General features: G+C 51.0%; 1 protein-coding gene across 2 annotated transcripts in view; it reads left to right on the plus strand.

Annotated features, from left to right (window-relative positions):
- The window catches only part of FSTL4 (follistatin like 4), a 420,406-nt gene that overhangs the window by 355,513 nt on the left and 38,523 nt on the right, over positions 1-26,370 (plus strand). For both annotated transcript variants that reach the window (XM_033181231.1, XM_033181230.1), the window contains exons 7-8: positions 8,620-8,786; positions 23,077-23,197. In XM_033181231.1, the coding sequence (XP_033037122.1) occupies positions 8,620-8,786; positions 23,077-23,197 (288 nt within the window). The remainder of the gene's footprint in view (positions 1-8,619; positions 8,787-23,076; positions 23,198-26,370) is intronic.

The raw sequence follows: 26,370 nt of genomic DNA on the forward strand, positions 1-26,370 counted from the left end.
ACCAACCAAGACAATGACACAGAGGTTGTGTGGCCAGGCACGGTCACCTCCCGTCACCTACCATGTCAAACCCAATGACATGGCCTCATTCTGGCTCCAAGAGAGGCCAGGAAATAGTGATAATGAGTGCACAGGAATTGGAAGATGAGCTGGCATTTGGAAACACACAGCATGGCCCCCTCTTGCTAGTTAGGTAAAAACGGTTTGCTCTTCTCCACTGACTTGCTCAGGAGATTCTGGACCCAACCTTAGAGATCTGTATGAATTTTTGTAAATTCTGAGTAGCTCTGTATAATTATATAAGGTAATACATTCTTTTCCCCCTTAAGACACCAAAGTAATAGGCAGTTAAGATACTTTCCTTTTGCAAACATCTTGAGCAGAGGTATGCCCATCATCTTTGGGTGTAGACTTGGTAGGGTGGGAGAGACCTATAGACTGGCTGAGCTGACCAAGGCTACCCCCCACACACAGGAACCAGCGGGGGTGGAAGAGCCGGTACGCAGCACTGTGACAGCCATGCCCCTGTTGACCAGGAGGCTCTGTGCTGTCCATCTCAGCACGGACCCTTTGATCCTTCTGATGGATGCCTCTCCTGCCTGCCACACTGTGGCACCCCATGACACCCAGGATGGTGATGTCACAGCCCCTGGGCACTGAGTTCTGCTCTTACTTCCTGTTCGTCTGCACATAGCAGTCACATTGAGGTTTAGTTTTCCCAAAACCAAAAAGATGTATTGGCCAGAGGAGGCTAAATGGAACCCCAGAGCCCAGAGGGATGCCCAGGTAACCCTGCCCCTGCACAGGCCCCTCCTGCAAACAAGGAGGATACTACACCAGACTGGGATGTCTTGATAGCAGGACACAGGTGTGCCAGGCACACAGGGAGGGCTCTGCCAAGAAAGAGGGCAACCAGGCTCTACAGGCATCACGGGCCCTTAACCTGGGGTCTGTAGACAGATTCAGGCCTCTGCTCTCCCTCCCCACTTAACACTTGTCTTCCCTGCTAAGCCATGAGCTCCAGGTTAGCAAGCACCGGGCCTGTTTTTCTCGCCAGTATATTCCCACTGTATCCTGGCTCCTGGTACCAGCCCCATAAATAATTGTTGTCTGAGCACTACCCTGGTAGTTCACTTGCTTAAAACTGCTTATTAAAAGTCCCTTCTGCATGGTAGGCATTGTATTAGGTGCTGGGGATACAACATAAATAAAACAGATATAGTCTCTGCCTTTATGCAGCTTACAAAGGTGTTTGCTCACACCAGAGAGCAGAACTTGATAACTAAACTGTAATAAAAGTTGAAGCAACACCAAGCAACATAGGCCAGTTGAAAAAGTAGATTACCCACTGACCCGCAGGTAATTAACTAGTAATTTTATTGCCATCCCCAAAATGAAGCCAGCAAGAGGGAATGACAATGGCAGGAAGATTAAATCCAGTTACACATAAGGAAACGGGAGATTTGGGACAGAGGCAAGTGCTCTCTTGTATGGCTTTGGAGCAAGTCTGGCTAATACAGAGCCACCTGTGCAGGCTAGATGCACCCTGGTGCTCTAAACAGGAATGTCGAGATGAAAGGCCTTAAGACATCCTGTCCCCAGCCTCCCATCCACAAAGATTCAGCAGTTATTTGAAAGAATCCCAGAGTGACAATCTCCGGTAGAGGGAACAGAGGAGACGAAAAGCACACCATCCCTCCCACCTGCCTTGCCCGGCCCACCAAGACATGCCAAAGCAGCTTCACTCTGTAAACACCAGCCAAAGTCACAAGGTCCAGGAGATGTTGGGATGTTGCCCTATTTGGTCAGGAGACACTGGGCATGCGTACTCCACCTTGGCTCCTCCCCTTCTCACCAACTTCACAGTGTGGCTCTGGTCACAGGGATGGGACCAGATCAATAGGCTTTGTCACTCCAATGCCACAGCTTCTTTGGTGGCACCCAGGTCACCTGAGGGCTTTGTTTCAGGAAAGCACATTAATTTAGAGGAAGAACAATGTGGGAAGAGACTGCAGTTACAGAGATGTGTCTAAGCGCCTGGCCTGTGCTCTCTCCAAATTGCCCTCATTCCCAAGCAGGCCCCTGAGCCTGAGTTTGCCCTCCGAGGCTCAGTCAAAAATATTGATGTGCAGGCAGGTTACTGAGCTTTTGACGGGGTTTTTTCACCAACAGCATCATTTGAAAAATGGCAAATGTCCAAGTAGGAATGTGTTCCATTAGTGTGTTTCTGACATAAGAAAACTAACACCAGCTTGACAAGAATTTGAGAAATTTAATTTCTATCGCTACAAAGCACCAGAATCCTGTTTGAGAGGGTGCTGATGGGTTTATGAGTGTCTCATCGAGTTCAAGTCCGTGTGAGAAATAGCGCCTGAGATTAAGGGAAAGCTGTAATAGGAACTAAAACCCAATTCTCCAACAACTGAAATGTTATGGCCTCCTGCTTTCAGGAAGGATGTTTGTTAGCCTGCTTATGGTAAGCCCATTAATTCCCTGTGACCGCCCTTTGTCTCCAAGCTCCAAGACTCAGGGAGAAAGGTGAGGATGGGTGTTTGTGGCATCTCATGTCTGGAAAACCAAGGGTATGCTACTGCACTGGTTTGAAGGGTCAAGAGAGACAGGTCATGGCCTTGAGCCCACCTACTGTATGCCAGGCCTTGGGCTAGGCACCAGAGTACCAAACAGCCCTGCCCAGAATCCCACTGTGGGACATGCAGCCTAGCTAGTGGCCCAGGAAGCTCTGTCTTGTGCTAACCAGCCCACACTGATGGGCCGTCATCCCAGGAGGATATCATGGGAAGCCCTGAGCTTTGGGAACCCTCCAATTCCCTTGCCCTCCTCAGATTCCCTACTTGCAGAGCAGCTCTCCAATGCCAGTTCTCATAGCGGGGCGTCAGTCTCTCTGTGGGCACAGACTTCCCCCCAGCAGTGCCAGACAAGCTCCCTGATGGGCTGCTCTGACCCCCAGCCCAGTCCTCTCTTTCCAAAGACACCAGCCTCTGTGTGTAGACACATTCTCAACCCAGACACAGTGTCTGGCCGAGCCCTCTCTCACTGACCCCTGATCATACTCTGAGTGCTGGGCATATCTCGTTTGTTCTTCCACGGACCTTGGAAACCTTCCCATATAGTGGCCAATGAGCCCACAGATGGTCAGTCAACACAGGGGCGTTGGAGCCACAGCCAGGGGCCGGAAGGACCACTCGTTGTCCCCTGGAGGGCTGCATGTGGCATCTTCACCTTCCTCTCATGTGACCTGGCTCCCCACCAGAGCAGAGACCAGGCCTGGGTCTTCGCTGGTCCACAGCCCTGCAGATGTGGCCAGCACGGGTGAGGTTCGGGAGATGTGCGATCACTGAACACAGACAGAAGGCCATCTCCACAAATTCCAGACCCTCACCATCAGGATGTGAGGCTCAACAGGATGGTGGAGTTTGCTTAGCTGGGCCACATCTCCTCCCTGTGAAAGCTGCTCCCATCACTCTCCAGAGAAGGGGCAGGGTAGAGGCAGGACTGCAGCAGCCTAGATCAGGTTTCAGTTCTGATGATTCTTACGGTCTTCACTGTATGACTGCGGCTATCTGCCCTGATCACACACGATGCCCAGGCTTCCCGATGCAGTTGTGATGGAGATGGAGGGAAGGGAGGGGGCCCTTGCTGCATCCCTATGATGGTCATAGGGTGTCGATCTGCCCAGTATACCCTTTCCGTGAGACGTTTTACCCCAGCCCAAACACCTAGTCCCTGCCCGTGGAGGTGGCCACTCAGCCTAGGCCTGATGGGCCAATCAGTCCTGTACCTGCACAATATTCAATCCTCTTGCCCTCAGTGTTTGCTTCAGGGAAGAACACAGGAGCTGTATGTGGCCAGTCAGAGCTCCCCCATGCTTTTTTCCAGGGCTCACAGGCAAGATTTGGTCCCTTCCTCTGGAATCCCACATATAGAAACAATGTGAGTGTGGGACCACCAATGGACATCTGGCAACCAAGTAGAGAATGCCACTGTCAAAGGCCCTGGATGCCTGCAACCTCTTCCACCTCCCTTAGATTTCCCATTGTGGGAACTAAACCACCTTTTTTCCCCTAAGCTATTAATAGATGAGCATTTCTGAGTGTTTCTGTTACTAAGCCTGGAAAAGTTCTGATAAATTCACCAGGACAGTCTCTTTCAATCTTCTTCACCTATTATCTGTCCAAGTGTTTGTTTACATTAAAAACGTCAGGGTCCCAGAAACATCCCATGAGGTCATCTTGGAGGTAGGGGCCAATAGTGTGAGGAGCTCAGAATGGACACGTAGCAGGTGCCAAGCAGGCCCACACTGAGGTCTGAAGACACAAATGCCATGGGGAGCCAGCTGGCACAGTGGTTAAAAATGTTAGAGACACAGCAGGAGCAAGACTGGGGACTGTTCTGGATTCTATGTGGTGATCTGTGGGTAATAGGGAGCCATTGGCAGCTGTTGAGCAGGGCTGAGATGTACCTTGTTCTGCCAATGGCAACAAGAGACTTGCAGGCAGCTGGGGCAAACTGGAGGGGTGACCATGCAGGAGGCTATAGGGGGTCTGGGGTGGGGCAGAGGAGTCCTCAGAGGGTGTGAGGAGGGAAACCTCAGTGGGACTTGGCACCCATTGGTGCTGCCACTGGAGGTGTCACTTTTACCATCATGGGTAAGTGGGCAAAGAACAAGGGCAGATGACACTTGGGGCAAGAAAAGATGCAGTGGGAGCACTTGCAAGACTCAGGGGGTCTCCGCGGACATGAACATAGAATAATCGGCTCCGAGGCAAAAGCGAGGGGGGGCCCAAGCCCTCATTGTATCCATGTCTAAACTGAGGCCCAGTGACAGGAAGGGAGCTGCCAAGGCCACTGAGCTTGTCAGTAGCAGAGCCAGGCCTGGGGGCCAGGTGGCCTGCCCTGCTCACTTGGGGCCCAGTACATGATGCTGTCTTATTTTATACTCTCCCTGGAAGTCACCCTGGGAAGCCACTTAGTCCTACTCTTGCCACTTAGCAAGGAAGGAGGACCTGCCAGGGGGAGGCTTGTTGACCAGGAAATAACTGGGAGTGAGGGTGGAAGGAGAGGGCTCAGTAGCCTTAAATCCCTTCAGAATTGTGAAAGGAGCTGGGGAATATTGACACAAATTAAATCCAATAAAACATTCATTTAATTAAACTTTAAGTGATCCAAATATTTGCTGTTTGGTTAATATTCACGTAGCTGACAGGAGCAGAATTACGATGGTTCTATCAGTATTCACACATTCTAATTTTGCATGAGTTTTTCCTGTGCAAAGTGCACATCTTCTACATACAAATGACTGGGAATAACTCAGAGAGGATGCAGCAGCCAGTTATCCCAGCTGGCACAGGCCCAAAGGGACACAGAAGGCTTTCATCTCCCACTTGAATTTTTGTTTCCTATTAGCCCCATGTTTGAGGCTCCCGCAGACATTTTTCTAGAGCTGCTTGGAATATATGACTTTGGGGCCACATGGAGGAGGGCCTACTACCTTTCACATCAGTCCTGTGTTCCCAATGAGGGGCCATGCTCCTAGCCTTGTGTCTAGAGCCCCAGGAAACCACACCTACCAGACTGCCTCATCTCCCTGTCTCCCACCTGCATTCCCCCTCTCTAGGTACCCAGAGCCCTTCTCACCTTGTAACACAGTGGTTCTCAGGCCACCACAGAACCCCTGGGGATGCTTGTTAAAATCTGGATGTCCACCCAGCCCACCAGAGAGTCTGCATCAACCTGAGGTAGAAGGGCAAGAATCTATGTTTTAATTACCCACCCCCAGAGATATGATACAGGTGGCCAGGAAGCCACACCTGAGAAGCGGATCTCTAGGGCCCAGGGGAAGCCCTGCTGCGGCCTCCAAGCCCCTCCCCGAAGGCCCAATTGGTCTTTTCCTTCAAGTCTGACCACAGATAAGACGTGCAGGGAAAATCTAGGTTCCTTTTGTAACTAACCTGACTTCACAAGCCTCACCCCATTGGGAGAAAAACACAACTAAATGCTCAATCCATTGTAAAGATTAGCGCAAGTTGACAGTTTTAACAGTCCACGTAAGTAGTGCTCTGTCTAAAAACTGCTCTGTGTCTCTAGCTTCCACCCCTCCCCCCACCCCGTCACCCCCGTCCCAACTGCTCTCCCCGCTGGCTTCTGAGTGCCCAGGGAAGCAACGTGGTGGTGCACGGCAGCCTCACTTCCCATGGCAAGGGACTCTGGGTTGCCCTGTCTGAGGTCACTCGAAGCTGAGCTCAGCCCTGGGTGTGCTCATGATCTGGGCTCACAGCCTGGTGGACTCGGGGGTCAGGAGGCTCCCCCAAGCAAGGCCCCCCACAGCCACCACTGGCCTCCACGCCCCTTGAGGCTAGGGGCACTTCCCTTTGGACCTTGGTCTGGCAGCCCAAGGCAGTTCTCAGGTACAGAGATGATGCTGCTGAATAGCAGGGGTTCGGCCTACGTCTGGTTGCTCACCTCACAGAAAGTCCATCACGGAGTGGATGAGTATTGCCAGGGAAGAAAGACTTTAATCTCAGTGACATCAGCCTGGAAATGGGAGACCAGTCACAAATCCATCTCGCTGACTAAAGTTTGGAGTTTAGATAGCGAGGAATTAGGGAGAGGTAAGACAGGAGATGGTCAACAGGCAGCAGGTGTGTGTCTCATTGTCCGGCTGCAGTAATCTAGGAGGCCTGGTGGTTTTCTGTTAAAAGAACTCGGATAAAACAAATTGAAGTTTCTGAAGCTTCAGTTATCTGGGAAAATTGGGCCTGTTTCTGTACCAGGAGCCAAGGTGGTTCTGGCTCTGCCCAGACACATGTGGTTGCCCCAGGTGGCAGGAGCAGCGGCACAAAGCCTCGTGGCCCAGGGGAGCCTCTTGGTCATCTGGTGAGGAAAGGACACCTCCTCTTCTCTTGGGGGGAATGCTGAGGTCTGAGTCCTACTGACCCGCAGAGTACGGCGGGAGCTGAACCATTTTAGCACATTCTCACTCTCTCTTTCCCCTCTCCAAAGCCTGGGTCTTGCTGCAGAGTTAGTGCCTTCTCTCTCCTGCCCTGAGCAGTAAACCTCATGACTTGGAGGTGGGAGGGTAGCAAGCAGAAGTTGATTTAAGGGGGAACTTGAAATGCATCACTTTAATGTTGGTAAAATACTATGCCAGTTGCGTCTGCATCCATCACTCCGTGCTTATCTTTCCTCGAGGGTTCCTTCACTGTGAGTCACATTTTTCCTGAGTGTGATTGTCCCCTCCCCACCGGCCTGTTGGCTCTTTTACTTCTTTATTTCATTTTCTCCGTTTCTCATCCATCCATCCAACACCACTGATGAAGCACCTAGCATATCTTGTTCATCTTTGTGAGCCCAGGGCGGGGCCCCTCAGCGTCTGTGGAGGAGGGAGGGCTTTGCTGCTCAGGGTCTGACCTCAGGGCCCTGCTTTCAATTCAGCTGCTCTGCTGTGCCTTGCACCTGCGGCTGTTTTCCCTCGCTCTTCCCCTCTCCCAGGGCAAGAGCGTGTGAGCACAGATGTGCTGCCTGCGGGGCTGCTGCTGCCTGGTCACAGCTCACAAGCATCCCGCAGAATAACAGAGTTCAGCTCCCAACTCTGCTTTGCTCCAGTTCAGGGGGATACATCTGTTGGGGTCCCCCAGGTCCCAACAGAGTCGTAAGCATGAATAGGGAATAGACAAAATAGTACCCACTGCTCCCAGAGCCAGCCTGCCTCCCGCAGCTCATGCCACCTCTGGCTATTGCCCCAACCTCCCTGAGTGCACAGATTTGGGAGAAGAGCAAAAGGGAGCCAGTCCCATCAGTGGCCTCTGACTCTCCCCCAAAGCTGATCCCATTTGGTCATTTAAGCAGCCTGAGTTTGATTAATTTTTTCATAAATCCTGAGAATTTCAAAAAACTTATGATTGCAGAGAAATATCTTAGATTCTTACCATTTGCCTGAAGAATGATCAGTCCTAATGCCAGTTATCAAGTGCAAAATGGCAAGGACTAATAATTTCTGCAGCCTGAAGTATGCTTCAGAAAATTAAAAGCTACAGTGCATGGTCACAGAACAGAAATCCAAATCCAAAGTTCAGCGAGTCCTCAGACAGAAACAAACCAAAGATCAGCCAGTTCATTCCCCAGACTTCAGACAGCGCAACCTTTAAAACTGACCCCAGATGGATGAGAAACCTGTTGGCTCACTCAGCAGACCTTCTCTGCACTTAACAAGGCCCAGACTCCAGTAGGCCAGCGGAGCTGTGAGCAGGGTGCCGCACCCCTTCCCCACTGGTCTCTCAGTTTGGTGGGCCCCCCGGCCTTAGCAGCCCACATTCTTGGCTTGACACAAATCTATGGCTCAGATTGTCCCCTGCACATTAACTATGGTTCTTGACCTGTTTGGACTCACACAGCCTTTTGGGCATTTGACCTAAGTCTTGGCTCATCGCCCAGGAAAAGTGTCTATCTCTACATTTAGTCAGCACATTGTAAACAATTTTCAGGGAGCCGTGGAGCCCTTCTGGGCCCCTTCCACCCAGGAAATTCATGGCTATTCACCTTGAGTTAAGACTCCACTCCCTGGGCCTGCACCTGACCGTGCCTCCTCCTTTCCCTCTGCAGAAGTGGTTCAGCTCAGCCTCTCCCCAGAGGACAGGGTCAGTGTGACCACAGTGACTGTGGGGCTGAGCACAGTGCTGACCTGCGCCGTCCGTGGAGACCTGAGGCCACCAATCATCTGGAAGCGCAACGGGCTCACCCTGAACTTCCTGGACTTGGAAGACATCAATGTAAGTCACTTGGAAGCACTCTGAGCTCAAGTGCACCTCCCTGGGAGAGTACACTGGGTAAGATGCCACAGGCAGTGGCAGGGCCGAAGAGTTTTAGTTTAACATCCCGTGTTTGGTGCTTTTCTAGCCTGTTGTCAGCTTGGCAGTATCAGAAAATCCAAGTCCCACCACAGCAGAAAATAGATGAATGGTGGCCATCAGCCTTGTAGCTGTGTCTGGCTAAGGAAGAGAAGAGGGATGCGATGGGCAGGACAGGAGGCCTCTGAACGGGGCTGCATTAGCAAAGGCCTGGAGGTGACCCTGAGAATGGGCTGTGTGGGCCTGCTCACAGGGCTCAGAAGGATGGACCACAGGCCAGCAGAGAGTGCAGCAGGCTCCACAGCTGAGAGAACAGCGGCCTGAGTTACCTTAGGAGGAGGTTCTGGGCCCTAATGCTGGGTAGGCTGCAGACAGCTGCATGCAGGGAAGGGGTGGAGGGCAGAGGTGAGCCACTGGGCTGGGTTGGCTGGAGGACAAGTGCCAGGTGCCAGATGAGAAGGTGGAGGGAAACCAGGTCAGGCCAGAGGGGACCTACCTTGGGGACATTCGTTGCTGGGTGAGGGGACAAGGGTGTGATGAGTTAAGTGGTGCTGTGTGGAAGAAAGCAGCTGAGCTCATGCAGCCTAGCGTGGCCATCAGGGGGTACTTTTGTGCTCTGAGAAACCAGGCAGCCTCCGTTGGGGTCCCAGCATTACCCACGTCAGTTTTGTGACTTTGAGTAATTTCTTAACCTGCTGATCCTCAATGAATTAATCTGTAAGAAAAACATTAGCAATACTTCCCTTCTATTGGACTTAAAGAAGTGGCATAATTCAAGGATATTTATTGGTCCAGGTTTGGCACAAGAGGTGATGTGCCTTCCCAGAAGTTCATGTGAGAAGACAGAGTGATGTCACCCATGTAGTGAGCTGCCAGGACAGCTGACGGGTCTTGGGTTACAGTAACAGGTATATAATTTTCAGGCAGAAGAGAGGGCAGCCCTAGCCTTGTTGGCACAGGACAGGGCAGCTGGTCCACAGTGGGATGCTTGCCCAGAGAAGAAAGACCCGTGGGATGAATGGTCAGTTCCTGCTAACATCTCAAAGGTGGTGGGGTAGGGGCTGGGGCAAAGGGAGCTGACCCGGGCTGTGCGACCCCATGAGTTGGACTAGCACAAGGTGCACCTCAACAGGAGATCAATTTGGGCCCCTTAGATGGAACCCCATTCCAGCCATCAAACCTGCCCCACCATGGAGAGAGAGAGCCGCCACAGGAGGGAGCCGCCACAGGAGGGAGCTCCTCATCCCAAGGGGCATATGCAAGCTCAAGCAGGGACTGTGGTCAGCAATGCTGCTAGCCACAAGAGGGCAGCTAAACCCAGTGACCTTGAAGGTCCCTTCCGACTCTGAGACTTGTAGGGAGAGAGACTCAGCATGAAATGCTGCAGGAACCACCGAAGTTAGTCCTCTCCTACTCTGTAGGCCCCTTCAGCTACACCCTGGGGGTCATGGGGGAAGCAGATGGAAAGAGGGGGCCACTCTGGAGGTCCTACCCCGGGCAGCGCTGCCAGGGAGTGCCCTTTCCCTAGCCTTGTCACACTGGACAGGATGGTTTCCTTGTGATTTCCCACCACGGTGAACATAGCCAGTATCCTATACAGCTCTGAGTGTCAACGTAGCACGCAATCCTGGCGGGTGCTTGCTGGACAGATGCTGGATGGGCAGAACCCTTCATTTTCTGGGCCTGCGATGGTGAGGGCTTGTCCGAGAGCTTATCAAGAAAGAGCAGTGTCCTATCTGTAAAGACTGGACTGTGTTGGGGTGCATGTTTGTGAGTGTGATATCCTCCACTGTACCTGCTCACAAGGTACAGTGCCAGCTTTTAAACATGTTTGGCCAGTAAAGATTGATCAGTACTGGGACAGGTCCACCTGTGTCTCTGGGAGCATTTTATGTGCATTACTTGGTGCTCCATTGAAAGACATCAGAAATAAAAGCAGAGGCAAGACTCCACTTAATGTACTTGCCATCGGTTAATTAAATTACTTTGAGTGGTTTGCCCCTCCCTCAAACATGTTTCCAGCACCAACTCAGTTGCATTTCTGCTTTTCACAATAAGGTTAGCAATTTGGGTAATTGTGGGTGCAACCAGAGATGAATGGCCCCTTGTTACCTCCCAGGAAACACTTGCTGCTCGTGGTTGAGTCAGTAGCCCACAAAGAGGCAGGGCCAAGTGCTTCTCAGAACCCCTATGCGAGGGAGCAGGGCAGCGCCAGCCCCGCAGGGGTCCAAGCCCGATGTGTACAAACACACAAAACACACGCACACCTCCCCTACCTGAGGGAAGGAGGCGGCAAAGCTTGCTAGTGAAGGGCATGAGCCTGGGGTCTGCCACTTACTAGCTAGAACCTTGGAAAGTTACTAGTCTAGTAACCTTGACTGCTCTAAGCTCCAGTTTCCCCTTCTGTGAAATGGGGATAAATAATAGGACCAGCCTCATAAGGTTCCAGTGAGGATTAAATGAGAATATGCATTTAAGGCTCTTCACGTATGGTATTCTATAAATGCTAACTATTTTCACTGTCATTATCATTATTACTATTGTTGCTATCATTAATATTATTCCTGCTGCTGCTAAATAGCATTCTCAGCATCTTGCAGCCTGAGTCCTGACCAAGCAGCCAGCAACAGCCGGGTGAGGCTCCCCGGTCAGGCAGATAGGACCTTGGCATGCCCCCACTGCTGGCAGTGGGGACTGAGGTCTCACTGTCCACATCAGCCTTGATTCACTCAGGGAGAGAGGCACTGACCCGCCACCTCCAGCAAATCCAGAGCAGCTTTGGGTGAGCTGTTAGACTTCCCTGAGCCTGTGGAGAAAAAGCATGATGTCCTCCTTACATGGGTGTTTTTAGGCTGAAGTGTGTCAAGGACCCAGCTCAGTGCCTGGCACACAAGAGGTGCTCCTAAGCAGTAGCCCCACTCGGGACGGTGCGGAAAGCAACCCTTGGAAGAAATCAGGCTGAAGAGGGCTAGAGCCAGGTCATCGGGATTCACTTGCATTTTCGAAGCAAGAATTAGTCAGGGGAGAACAGCCCAGGACTGCAACATTGCTGCAGCAAAGATTCTGGGGTTGATGAGGCTCCCAGAGTCCCTCGGCCTGAGGTGTCTCAGCGACCGATGAAATACAGTCACCGGCATTGTAATCAGTGATGATGCCCAAACACGCCTGCACAGGGGGAAGCTGATCGACCTTCAAAGCCCAAGGCGGGGAGATCACAGAGCACGAAGGAGTGTGGGCCTCCTGTCTTTGTCGTTTGTATGAGACATCTTGATTGGCAACAAAATATTAATCACTTTTTCACTACTCTCTTAATGAGAAGCTTTCGTGAGCAACAAAATATTAATTTGTCTTGTCTTATCTGTTAAGAATTCTGTTAATGAATTCGGTCACAGAGCTATTACAGAATGCCATTCTAATGACACATGTAATTAAACTTTTCTGACTTGCAAACATCAAGCATGCCTTGAGCATCAGAATAATATTTGATCAGAAAGTAAATGTACCCCTCTCGCCTGGAGCCAGGTAAGAAGGAGCCAGTCAGATTCTGCAGCGAGCAACGTTGCTCCCAGAAGCACTTATGAGTCACCCAATCGCGTGTGGCCCATCCAGGTGGCGTACATGGGGAGTCATCATTTGGGTTGACTCACTTGCTAAGTGCCTGAGAGTCACAAGTTCCGTACCAGAGTATAGAACAAAGACACTGTTCGCAGCCTCCAGGGAGGCGAGGTATCTGCTAACAACTGCTCTGGGGGCCACAGAAATGGAGCCCTCCTCGGGCTTCAGGAGACAGGAATTAGTGAGTGAGAAAGAAGTGTATAGGGACAGATTGGGGCTAGAACATAAAGGTCCTTGAATGTTAACATTAAGAGTCTTAGCAATTGCCCTGTGGGCAGTGGGGAAGCACAGATGCTTGATGGGGGAGTGACATGGTCAGATGTGTGTGCTGCAAGAGTCTGGAGTGCCTTTTCCAGCCTAAGATTAAACATGCGTCCAAGAGGGAGTTCAAATAACAGAGGGCCCAGAAGTGAGGGGAGCCTTGTTGATGTTTTCCAAGTCTTCCTTCTCTCTAACTTCCCCAGTGGCACATCTGGGGTGCAGCAGTGCCCCAGAGTCCCCCTGGCTTCCACCCAAGGCTCCCCTGATGGAGCCTTGGCTCAACTGGGCTCAGTTCATGACGTCTTCACTTTGCCTTTTTTTTTTTTTTTTTTTTTAAGACAGTAGGGTCTCTCTCTGTCACCCAGACTGGAGCACAGTGGCATGCTCTTGGCTCACTGTAGCCTCGACCTCCAGAGCTCAAGCGATCCTCCCACCTCAGCCTCCAGAGTAGCTGGGACCACAGGCATGCACCACCACACCTGGCTAATTTTTTTATTTTTTTGTGGAGAGGGCTGTTGCTATGTTGCCCAGGCTGGCCTCCAACTCCTGAGCTCAAGTGATCCTCCTGCCTTGACCTCCCAAAGTGCTGGGACTACAGGTATGAGCCACTATACCTGGCCTTTGCCTTCTTAAGGTTGTCAGGAAGTTCAGCCTGGGCCTGGACCTGGTATGTCTCCTAAGGACACCTGAGCCACTGCCTTGTAGGAGGCTTCAGCTTTACCCCCCAGCTTGCAGGAGGGAAAACAAGTCCACCACTGAGCAGAGGCTAGAATTATGGACGAATCGTGTAAGGCCCCCAAAGACAGGTGCTCCCCAGCAGTTCAGCAGCCCAGGGCACACCCTGCAGCCCCTCCTAGCAGTGGCTCTCTGGATTATGACGCCACCTTCTGTTTGTTTGATGAGAAATCAATAGTGTCTGCTCACGCTCATGTTCCCCAGAGCTAACAAGTGCAGCCTGTAATTTGTTTACTTCCTGGCTGACTGTGGGTTTCGTTACTGAAGCAGCTGTGTGTCTGGATATGCTTTTGACCTGGCCCTGTGCCCCTGCTCAGCTCAGTCCTTGAGGAGGCACAGCCCACTGCCCCTACCTCAGAAGCTAAGCGGAGGGGTGGCCACCAGCAACACCCTGTGCTCTGCATGACCTGGGCCTGGGCCTGGCTGCCCCCAGGAGTGTGTCTGGTAGAAGGGAAGCCTTCACCCCCGGCCCCTGTTGTGGAGCCCCCACAGGGGACCCTTCCCTGGTGAGCTTCCCCTGCAGCCCCTGTCTCCTGGGGACTCAGGTCCAGGCTTTGGGGGCTGGGGTGAGACCCATCTCAGAAGCAGATCCACACATTCCCTCGCTACTCTGGCCCCCATTCTAGGTATTGGGAAATACCATTCTAGGTATTGGGGGTGGGAAGGATGGGGTGCTGCCTCACTTTCTGCAGAAGCAGAACATGCAAACCCATTCTGGGCCTCAGCCCTCTGCTTCTCTGACCACCCAGACTGCACAGCGGCCACTCAGGGAGGGGTGAAGTGACTGTCCCCAAACCTAGTCTGCATGTCCTGCCTCAACAATGTCACCCGCCCTTTGTCTCGTAACTGTCTTCCTCACTGTCCCTTATGACCCTGAGGGTCAGGGAATAGGAACCCGCAGAAATAGGGATAGGGCATCTCAAAAGTCACAGGTAATGGCTGATGGGCTGGACCATCACAAGTGTTGTTGCCAGGGTTGTTACCATTCATACACGGTGCAGGCTCCGTGCCGGTCAGGTCATAAGCATCACCTCATCCCATACCCCTGCCCCGTGAGGCACGTGGGGTTAAGTCATTCAGAGGAATGGAGAACTTGTCCATGGGCCTACATGCCTTGGCCCAGAGCTCTCTGGGTTCCTTGCTTGTGGGACATAATACCTAGCCCCCAGCAATTCCAAGTCTTTGCTGTGGGGCTGTCTGTAGTTCCCAGGCCCCAGTGGAATGTATCAAATTGGATATGGGTCCCTGTGGGTGGAGCTCCTATTCTCACTGGCTGCTGGCCTCTGGCCCCAGCAAGGAAGGAAGCAATGTGCTCTGAGACCAGCACGTGGAATTGTTTAGCAAGATATTCTGAGGGAGAGAAAGCGTTTTTCTATTGTATTCTTTAAAAAAAGAAAAAGAAAAAACAAAAAGGCCTACAACAAACTTGGTATATTTCAAATGACTTGAAAGAGCCACTCTTTTTTGTTTTGGGTTTTTTTTTTTCCACTGAATCTCGCTATTTGGGGCTTTCAAATGTTGGCAGGCAGAGTACGGTGATAAAAGCAGAAAAACAAAACCCATTAGAAGAAAGTATTTGTGGCAGTGTTTGAAGGATGTGTTTAAAAAGGTTCACTTTTCTCCCCCTACCTAAATGGTATAAAACCAGGAACAAATAATTCTAATGAAGCGTATACTCTCAGCTAGCTCTTCTTTGGAAGTGAGTTATTAAAAAGACCAAAAGAAAATGATTTAGGAGCTCATGACTCATTTAATTTTTATTGTCTTTATATGAACCAGTCATGAATTCATTGTAAAAAGATGAGAGGTGTTTGATTAGCATGGAGAGCTGTTTGCACCACGATAGACAGTGGTTGTAGGCTCTGCATTAAAATAATCTCATTAAATGCTTGGGTACATTTTGTTTTAAAATCTTAGAAAACACTACACTTGAAGCACTTAAAGGCTTTGGCCAATTCTCTGTAGCTTGTGTCAAAAACATCTGAACATCCAGTTCTTTTGAGTTTTGAATGAGTTCAAACCATTGGGAGTGTTGTCCAGAGCTCTCCAAGATATGGAGGCCGGGGCCTGTGGTACTCCAGCCTGTGGAACTTGTGGGGTGACTCTGCCCTGCCAAGTGTCTCCTCTGGCCTTTGCTTTCTCAGTCCCTCTTTCAAGGTCCTCTTTCTCCTTTTAGGAAAGACTTAAGGGAAGCCCTGGCCTCAGGGCTTGACTTGTACTCAGTGACCACTTCCGGCCCCATCTCCAAGGTACAGGGTCCTTCAGGAAGGTTCTGATTCAGCTTCTATGCCCTGAGTGCAGAGCCCAGGAACTCCCCACAGAGTCTCTTCCTCACTGCCTCCCTACAGAGGCCCAGCCAATGAAGGAGGCCGATTGGTGCCTCTCTTGGCCACTACAGATTGGAGACCACCCCTCCAAGGGCACTCTCCGCACTGAGCAAGGACAAGGGAGTCACCAGGAGGTCCTGCAGCCCCTGAGCCATGCCCAAGCACTGCTCTTCCTGGACTCCCCTTCCCCAGCCCCATGCAGCGGAGCTCACATTCAGCCTGTTTCAGGTTTTGTCTACAGCAAACAAGACTGCAGTAAACATCCTTACACACACCTCTTTGCACATGTGTGTAAGTTGACATGTAAGATAAGTTCTTGGAAGTGGTGCATTTTCAGTTTTGATGGATTTTGCCAAATCTCCCTCCAAAATAGCTGCACCAGTCTACGCCCTCTCCAACAACGTGTGAGAGTTTTGAACGCCGTGTCAGGAGAAAATTCTTAACTGAAAGTCGTCTTGGTCCCTGAAATGAGCCGTAGAAGGAAATTTACTTAAATCCTCTCTGGAGTGTCTCAAGGACAGGAATCAGCTGTCATGGCTGTGAGTGTGGTCCAGGTTAGAGTCAGGAGCTGGAACCCTTGGTAAAGACTGCTCAGCCTGGGGATTCATGATCCAAGGGTCCCCAGGAAGAGGGTTGCAGGTTTTCCAAAGGAAAGCAGTGGGTATGAGGTGGTCTGGAACTTCAGATGACTGCTGCAGTGCAGTCTAGAACCTGAGTCCCTTCCCGCCCCAGCTGGGGATGCTAGGCTAATTAGCCAAGGAGCCAAAGCCCCATTCAAGGGTTCAGGCCTGCACCTCACCAGAGGGCCCCTTAGCTGCCACCCCTACTACATAACAGTCCGGAGTCCTGGCAGGTCAAGAGGTATTTGCCCTCTGGCCTCTAAGCGTGGACAAGTGGAGGGTTCAGAGCAATGTCTGTGGCATGAGCCTTCTGTTGCAGGTGCCTGGGCACCTGTGTATACCCAGATAATCAGGTTTGTCCCTCTATGCAATTCCAGCACACATACCACTAGGTCAGAACTTCCCTATTTGAGTTTTTGAGCCAACTGAAGTTGGCTCTTCCACAGAAGACGCCCTCACTTCTGACATAAACTGGAAGTCAGGTTGTTCCCAAAACCACCCTAGGGTTCAACAGTTTGCTGGAAAAACTCACAAACTCATTGTAAGTGTTATACTCACAGTTAAAGTTGAATACAGCAGAGTACAGATTAAAGTCAGCCAAGTGACGAAGTCCACAGGGCAGAGCCCAGGAGGGCTCTGAACGTGGAACCTCTGTTCTCCTCTCCCAGTGGAGTCATAGACACGTCACTGTCACGGCGTCAGTTTCCCAGAGAAGCTCACCCAGGCCTCGGCGTCCAAAGTTTTTGCTGGAGCTCATTCAAATACTGCCCACGTGACTGCCCCCTCGTCCTCAGCCCCTCCAGAGGCAGAACTGATACTACCTGGCCCAAAGAGCCCAGGCAAATACAGAGCCCCCTATGAGGCGTGACATTCCAGAGCCTAGAGATCGCCTCCCTGTGGCCAAAGAGGGCAAGGCCAGACCTCCCTGGGTAATACGAATTCTTCACTATTCTTCCTCTCAGGGCTCCCCAGAAGGTAGCATGCTAGGCTAACACACCTCCCTGAAGTCAGCAAATATTCATTGAGCTCCAGTTATGTACAGGAACCATATGACATGCTGAGGATAATACAGTCATGCACAAAGAGATGAGTCATCCTCAAGAGATGAGGGCCTCCCCTTTGGCACCCACGGTCAGAAGGAGAGACTGACCGCACACACCAGAGGACACCCAAGTCAGCCAGGGACCACACATGCCCTGAGCCTTGGAGGAACCAGGTGCTCTCCCCACAGTGGCTTCTCTCATGCCTCCAACTCCCTCTTCCAGACCTGAACCTGGGAACGGGCAGGAGGACAGGCCAGTCCGAGTTGTTCACACTGAATGCAGCTGCCCACAACAGCCCTCTTCCAGGGGGCTCAGTCAGCTACTTAGAGACTGCTCCAAGTTGCAAAGACTTCTTTTCCTTGAGAGGACTCTGAGAAAGAGGATGGTTCTACAGGTCTTTGCAGGATGGCAAGTCCGTCCTGTGAGGGACTGGAAGGAAGTGAATGGCGCTGTAACCTCAGTGTTGGTCACGGAGGTCAGCACTAGAGAGCCAGTGTGTTGGTACGTGTGTGTACTCATGCATGTACATCATGTGTGCCACGTATCCATGTAGATGTTTGTGCTCCTTCCCCCGTGTGTGCGTTCGCATGTACTGCCTGTGTCCATGTGGATGCCTGTGTGTGCTCACCCACATGTGCATGCTGTCCTGGCTTGGTCTGGATAAGGGCCAGGCAAGTCTAGATGTGTTTGAGCAATGGCCATCACCAAGGCACTGCATGTCACTCTGTATTTAGGTTCGCTGCATTCGACTGTGCGGTGAGATGCTACAGTTAGTGGCATTCTAGCAGCCAGAATTGAAGGATTGTAGGGGGAGAGACCCCCTCTTTACTCCCTCCTCCCGCAAAGAGAGCCAGGGGTGCTCCTGAGGAGGGCAACCTTGGAAAAGCTCTGAATAATTGTTTCTAAACTGAGTCTGAACTTGTAACGTTGACAGTATCATTAACCTAAACTCTAATATCACTCTGGAGTCCTTGCGTTGAACATTTAGTCACTAAATATTCAGTATTGATGGCTCATTTCCATATTGCTTATACCTGACTCCCATGGATCACTGTGACAACATCCCCCATCTCATCTCTGTTTAACTGTTGTTTAATACTTAAGTCTCATTTAATTGTGTTCTTTATTAAGGGGAGATACTTAGAAAATTGCTTTTTAAGAGGTGAGAACCATGTCTTTAAAATCATCTCTTTCCCAAAAAACAGATATGCATCAATACAAAGAATGGTCTAATCTGACATCTGTTTATTTCTGTAAGGAACCTTGATTTTGCTAATACAGTTCTATGCATCAGAGCAAAAAAAAAAAAAGCCATCCATAAAGAGACAAGTACAGAGATGCAATCAAGCGTTGATAGCAGTATTCAGATGCATCTCAAAGAACATTCAGGAGAGGAAGGATTGCAGGCTTAGTTTTATGTAGCTTCTTATAAATCAATTGTTAAAGTAATTTTCTCACATCCAACGAGGTAAATTTGATTTCTGTGGCCGGTATTCATATCCAGAAAACAATATGCACTTTGTTCTGTAATTATATGATGCCTATCATTTTTACCCAGAGACGTTATTTTACTTACTACAGAGTCAGCTTCTCCCCCGAGCTGAAGCCACAGGCAGGTGATGCTTAGGTGCTCACAGAAGAGCCATAACACACCCAGAAGCCCCTCAAGTCCTCCAAGGGCTGACATACACACCCCTTAGCACCACCTGAGTGATTGCCCAAGAGTTAAGTCTGTGCTCCTGGGGAGCAGGGATTTGTACTTGGTAAGCAAGAAAAAAACAGACGGCGAGGTTAAATGACTATGTTGGAGGCACAGCACAAGTCATCAGTAGAGGGTGGGAATCCATGTGTGATGGGCTTTTCCAGCTCTTCCTGCTGCTCTGAGCTTTGGTGGATTCCAGCGTGCCCCAGCCTGATGAGCGCAAAAGAGCCTCGAGTTCTCCCGAGGGCTGCAGGATGGAGAAGGGGACAAGTGGGGAAGTGGGGATGAGACTTGAGACCAGTGCTCTGCTCTTCCCACCAGCTGCCTCATTTTGAGCCTGTGTGGCTGGGTAACATTTGAGTGCCCTCGGCTGTCAAACTGAAAGAATCCCCACCGAAAGCCTAGCTCAGTGCCCTGTGCAGTCCACTCGACAGCTGTTTTTTGAGGACCCACTGTGCACCAGGACTGTGCCACGCACACAGGGCACAAGCCTCCCTGCCCTCCTCTGCAGAGCTCACATTCTGCAGGGGAAGACAGACAGCAAACTAGGTAAGTACAGAAAGCAGCAGGCGGCACAGCAGTGGGTCCACAGGAGGCACCAAGCAGGGTGTGGGGCAGAGGTTAGGCTCCAGAGATGGGGCTGCCAGACAAGGTTGTAGCAGACTTGCCGGAGAGGGAGACAGACAGACAGCCCAGGAGGAGGGGAGCATGCCTGGCACTCTAGAGCAACAGCAAGGGGAGCGTGCGAGCGGACAGGGTCTGAGAGGGGCTGGCCACCAGCAAACAAGGCTCTGAGTATGAAGGGCATGATGCATCTGCCTCAGGGCAGAGGCTGCAGGCTGGAAGCCGGGGTCCCTGGCATCCCCCGGGAAGGTGGCGACTGGCCAGAGCAGGAACCGTGGAGGTGGTGAGAGAAGGCCCCACTCTGAATGAATCTGCAAGGAGAGCCTAGTGTCTCAGCCCCTGGGGAACTGGGCTTTTGTTTTGTTTTCTGGATTGGGGTTTTCAGGGTTTTTTTCCTGAGGATTAAATACATACAAGGTGATGTGTAAGTTCCCAGCACACGGTAACCTCTTGAAGACCATATGTTGGTATTAATGGGTATCATCCTGAGGTTGATATCTGCGAACAGTGGCCTTAAGGCAGCCCTCGGAGCCCAGGGCCCATCTCAACCTGACGAATGTGGTGGTGCTGATGACTAAGCAATACCATATGGGTGGTGATGAGGGCAGGGCCTGCCAGGGCCTGAGACCAGCTTCAAGGGCCTTCATGAGAAGGGGCTATGGGTGTGAAGGCTCAGGAAGGCAGTTTGGAGGGAAAATGCCAGCAGGTCCACAGCGCCAGGCTCCCTGCAAGCAGTTCTGGTTTTTGCCTTCTGGGATGGTGTCTACCCTGGGACCCGCCAACTGGGGCGCTGAGGAGTTTCCAAGCCCTGCCACCCTTTTCCCTTTGAAATGGCTGTACCATCACAGGATGCCATCCCACCGCTGAGACTCCAAGCTAAACAGATTTTCCTACAGTCTTAGGTATTGACTAGAAATACCTTAGCTTAGACTAGAAATATGTCAGCCCCAGAATTGACTAGTTATTAACTTTTCATAAGCAACTCAGGTATGAACCTTTTATGACTCTGTTATGATGCAGGACAAATCAGCTATCTGGTGTTTTATTTTATTATGGAGGCTTCCGCAGAATGGTAGAAAAGGGCTCTTTGAAGTAAAGCAATGTTTCACAGCAAACTCTCAGGGTTCCCACAGCCCTCTGCAACATTTTACTTCTTTGGGAGCACTGCTAGGAGTTTTTCTCCTGACATTGCAAGCAGGCTGCATGTGCCCACCATCTACCTTCCTGCCTTTGCCCTACCCCAAGCTTCACTCTGGGCCGGCACCCCTGCATCCGGCTAATTAGCTAGAAAGTGTCTTTTTTTTTTTTTTTTTTTTGAGGTGGAGTCTTGCTCTGTCACCCAGGCTGGAGTGCAGTGGCGCGATCTCAGCTCACTGCAACCTCCACCTCCTGGGTTCAAGCGATTCTCCTACCTCAGCCTCTTGAGCAGCTGGGACTACAAGTACCCGCGTCCATGCCCAGCTACTTTGTTGTTGTTGTTGTTGTTGTTGTTGTTGTTGTATTTTTAGTAGAGACAGGGTTTCATCATGTTGGCCAGGTTGGTCTCAAACTCCTGACCTCAAGTGATCCGCCCGCCTTGGCCTCTGGAAGTGTTGGGATTACAGGCATGAGCCACCGCGCCCATCCCAGAAAGTGTCTTTAAGGGGTTTCGGGACCACTGTGGCCGGGCCCTCTGGAGTGTGAGCAAGAGAGAACATTGGCATTTTAGGGACAGGCGCTCACATGAATATCAGCAGAAGACCCAGGGAGCTGACCTCAGCTGCTCTTAGCCCTCATGCCACCATGGCCTTCTCTCCTGCCTCCAGAATGCTTCTGTGGGAAAAGGGAGCTCAGAAAGGGCCAGAGAATGGCAGGAGGGATGATTTGGTGTTTGCTCCAGGAGGTCAAGAGGAGTTTTACATCTTCTGCTAATAATAACAAGAAAAATAACATCCCCCATGTATATCATGCACCCCACATTCAAAAATACATTTACATGCATTTTCTCACCGGATCTCCCAACACCACATAAGGCAGGCCGGCCATATATATTGTCCACAACTTACAGGTGGAGAAGCCAGCGCCCCGAGAGACTGAGTACGCTGGTCAATGGCAGAGCTCAAGCTAAATCCTGGATCTCCTGAGTTCCCATCACTCCCTGCCGATGACAGTGCACAGCCCCCTTGCTCATCAGTGAGCCTGGGCCTTCTCTGTACCATCAGTTCTGAGCACCATATCCTGGGAGATGTTTGGTAGCCAAGGCCCAACCTGATGAGGGCTCTCTGTAGAAAGTGGGTAACTCCATTCCCTGGCATGTCTATAGTTGGTGCCTGGAAGGGCCAGCATTGGGCACAGGTCTGCAAAAGGGAAGGCAGCTGACTGGGCAAGTGCTTGGTGCCCAGTGCTCATCAGGGAACTCCGATACAGCCAAAAGCCCCTCCTTCCCATCCCTCCCCTATGCACTGGCCCAATAAGACCCCATCGTGTGAGGCTGCAGAGATGACAGTGCTGAGGCTTATGAAGCCATTTCCTGTGGAACCAGCGGGCTTCTGCCCTTCCTTGCGCTCTCTGATGTTCCTGCCCTGTTTTTTTTGTTTGCCCCATATTCCCCTTAGTTCTATTTCCCTTCCCTTGGGTTACCAAGATCTCTGCAAGCAGCCTGAAATCATTCTGGGATTGAGGTGGGATCTAAACCATAGGCAGGCCAACTGCAGCCCATGGGCCAAATCCAGGCCACCAACTTTAAATAAAACTTCAGTGGAACACAGCCACGTTCATTCATTTATGTCATGAAAGCTATTTTCATGCTGTAATGGCGGAGTTGGGTATTTGGCAGAAACTGTGTTATCCATGAAGCCAAAAATACCTGCTCGCTGGCCCCTTAAGAAAGTCGGCTAACCCCTGCTCTAAACGAGGCCTGGCCTCCAGAAACAGAGCTGTTCATCAGGTGAGCAAGATCCCTGAGAAACAAGCATGCAGCAGATAAATGGGGGGACACGTGGGCCTAGTTGCTTGAAATTGAGAGGGCATGTGCTGGGGGAAGGATTCAAACCAGGCCTCATGGAGGAGGTACCAGGTACACAAGGCCTTAAACAGATGCAGGGCTCTGGGCCCACCATGTGAAGACGAGATAGGGTTGCTGCTGCCCAGGATGGCTCACCCCTGCAGACAGCTCTGGCTGAGCAAAGGCCAGGCAGAAAGGAACTCTCTCCCAGCTGCAGGACTTCTGGAAAACCAAGAGACAGCTATAGTTTCCAGCCTATTCAATAAAGAGGCCAGTCTCATCGTCGTCTTTGCCCTGTGCAGGACTTCGGAGAGGATGATTCCCTGTACATCACCAAGGTGACCACCATCCACATGGGCAATTACACCTGCCATGCTTCCGGCCACGAGCAGCTGTTCCAGACCCACGTCCTGCAGGTGAATGGTTAGTAAATGGCTCCATGCATGTTGTCCCCTCAAAGCCTCCCCAAACTGCTGCTCAGATCAACCCTCGCCCCCTCCTGTATTCTGTCTTCTTAAAGAAATATCTAACCTCAAAATATCTCATCTCACTTATAAGTAAAGGGGAACTGTGTGGAAAGGGCAAAGTCTGTTGACCAATTTTCCTATTTGGCTCCAACCAAAGCCTCCACAGATGAAACAAATCCAAGTGCCATGGCTTGAGCCATTCAGGCCAGTCACGCTCGGCAGCTGGGGCTCCCACAGACCACGTGGAGTGTGGAGCGTGCCCCTTAGGCAACACGGTGCTGATGAGCCGCTGTGGCCTCTGGATCCAGGGAGAGCAGAAACTGAAACCCACCACTCCTTCCAGGTGGTATGGAACCATATCACTTGTTCAATTAGGAGCCTCTATTTCCTCCGACAAGGGCTTGTGTCCATCTCCCTCCCCAGGAGGCCCAATGAGCCTCATCTTAGACAAGCCAGGACAGAAACTGAGGCTTGGAAGCTTTTCCTTGATTCTCACAGGCCTCTGTGTTGCCAGGAGTCCCAGAAACGGAAGAATTCACTGCCTCCTAATTACAGCAGCCAGGGTTTTCCCAGCACTTGCCTTGGTCAGTCCCTGTAATCAGCCCTTCACATAGACCTTCCCATCCACGTATCTTAATCCACTTCATGGATGATTTGCTAAAAAAGGTCACTGCTTGGGGTCACACAACTGTTGGGTGTTGCTCTGGATCCAAACCCTATACTCTGACCTCTAGGTCACACTGCTGGCTGCCTTAACCTGGTCTGATGAAATAGAGTATGTATATAATGCTTGGGAAATGCCTGGCAGAGGATGTAGTTCAAAGTCCAAGGTAGGGCAGACACGGGGGTGATTGTTGGTGTAGCTCAAGCCAAATTTAGCTATAGTTGGTGCACACAGATGGTCAGAGCTGGTGGCCCCTCAGAGAGCCTCCTCCCCATTATACAGATTGGGAAATCAAGACCCAGAGAAAATGTCCAAGCCAAGAATAGAATATAGGCCGCTTCTCTCTGGAGCTGCCACACTGCCAGCAGTGGGGGCAGGATCCCATGCACAGACGGGGCCGCCAACTTCTGGGACTTCCCCTTCCATGACTCTGCCCTGACTCGGTTGACTAAAGAAACCATTTCAGGCAACTACTTCCTCTTTCAAATTATTAGTATAATTTGCCCATGGCCCAGACCTCCCAGAGATGTGGCCCGAGCACTGACAATGATTTATAACTTTGGGTAAACCTCTTGCATTTTCTTCATAGGAAGGCAAAAGAACTTCAGACATAAATGATTAATCCATTAAATTAAAAACACTCTCGACCTCCCCACAGTTCAGACAAGTCGCGATTCATTCCCAAAAACACAATAATAACCTCCTGAATCTGTTTATTACTCCCGCATGCTACTTTCGTGACTGTGCCTCCTACTTAAGGATGTATTTACGCTGCCTTTCACGCTGGGAATGGTCGCTGTTTCCCAAAGACAGTGGGCCTTTGTGTTATGAATGCAAATGTTTTCACTTGAAGGTTTTCAAACTTAAGAGAAAATGAGGCTGGTGTGGTGGCTCACACCTAAAATCACAGCACTTTGGGAGGTTGAGGCTGGATTGCTTGAGCCCAAGAGTTCGAGCCCAGCCTGGCTAACATGGTGAAACCCTGTCTCTACAAAAAATACAAAAATTACCCATGTGTGGTGGCATGTGCCTGTAATCCCAGCTACCTGGGAGGCTGAGGCATGAGAATCGCTTGAACCCGGGAGGTGAAGTTTGCAATGAGCGGAGATAGCACTGCTGCACTCCAGCCTGGGCGACAGAGGGAGACTTGATCTCAAAAAAAAGGGAGAAAATGAATGTGTGTGCCTAGGATATATTAATTTCACATTATTTTTAATGTGTGGATTAACACAAAAGGAAAAGAGATCAGGGCCAAAGGAAAGAGTTGGGTCTCTGCCACGTTGCCAGCAGAGAGCTTGGTCTCCGCCTTTCCTGGCAGGGCCCCAGGAACTTCACACACCCACATAGACGCTCCCTGTCCACACTGTTCCATCCTCCTGGCGGGAGGCTGGATCCAGAGCTCCAGCATGGGTAGGAGCTGCCCAGAGCTGGCTCTAACTTCGAGTATGGACAATGCTTCAGGGTGTTTTCAAGGAGAAAAATGGGGCATAATTGAGAGAGAAACTGGGATAAAGAGAAGGGTTTTTTTTTTTCAAGGTAGGAGAAATAGAAGCATTGTGTGGACTAACAGGAAAAATCCAGTAGAAAAGGGGACCAGGATGCAGGAGTAAGAGGCGTGGGAGCTATGTCCGAGCCGGGGTGGTGTCTAGGTAGTAGGTGGGCGTGACATGAGAATAGTCTGGAAGTGGCAACGAGGGCCCAGGAGGACGCCTACCCCACCTCCCACCCTAGTGGTACCAAGAGAAACGGGTTGCCTCTGAAGCCGCTGCAGGAGAAGCTGCATCCTTAGGAGGAAGCCAGGTTTCCATTGGCGCAGGAAGGTGAAGGAGCGCTCATAGAAGAGTCTGAGGATGTGGGAGATGTTGCTAATGACAGCACGTGAGTTCCAGAAGGCATAACAGAAGGTTCTGGGGAGGAGGGATGCCCGGAGGCCTAGGCTTCTTGTGGAGATTGGCATGAGCTGGGATAAGGGGTGGGAGGAGAAGAGGCCTAATGATCCCCAGTAGAGAGTTGGGGCCAAACTGGGGAGACACAGGGGCACCAGAGGTGGGGCAGGCACATCTGAGGCTCCCTCTTTAGTCCTGCTGAAGGGCTGGAGGCCAGTGGGGAGTCATCTTACCTGCTTTGGCTCAAAAAACCGTCAAGACCAGCAGCAGTGTGCGTCTCACTCTAGGTACATGTGAGCCATTTTTTTTGTCCCTGCTAATGGAGACCCAAGTGTCTTGCATTTAGTCATGTTTTTTTTTTTTTTTTTTTTTCTGACGGAGTCTGGCTGTGTTGCCCAGGCTGGAGTGCAGTGGTGTGATCTCAGCTCACTGCAAGTTCCACGTCCCGGGTTCACACCATTCTCCTGCCTCAGCCTCCCAAGTAGCTGGTACTACAGGCACCCACCACCACGCCCGGCTATTTTATTGTATTTTTAGTAGAGACAGGGTTTCACCGTGTTAGCCAGGATAGTCTCGATC

This window comes from Trachypithecus francoisi, unplaced genomic scaffold, assembly GCF_009764315.1.
Source record: "Trachypithecus francoisi isolate TF-2019V2 unplaced genomic scaffold, Tfra_2.0 Lachesis_group2, whole genome shotgun sequence".
Lineage (NCBI taxonomy): Eukaryota > Metazoa > Chordata > Mammalia > Primates > Cercopithecidae > Trachypithecus > Trachypithecus francoisi.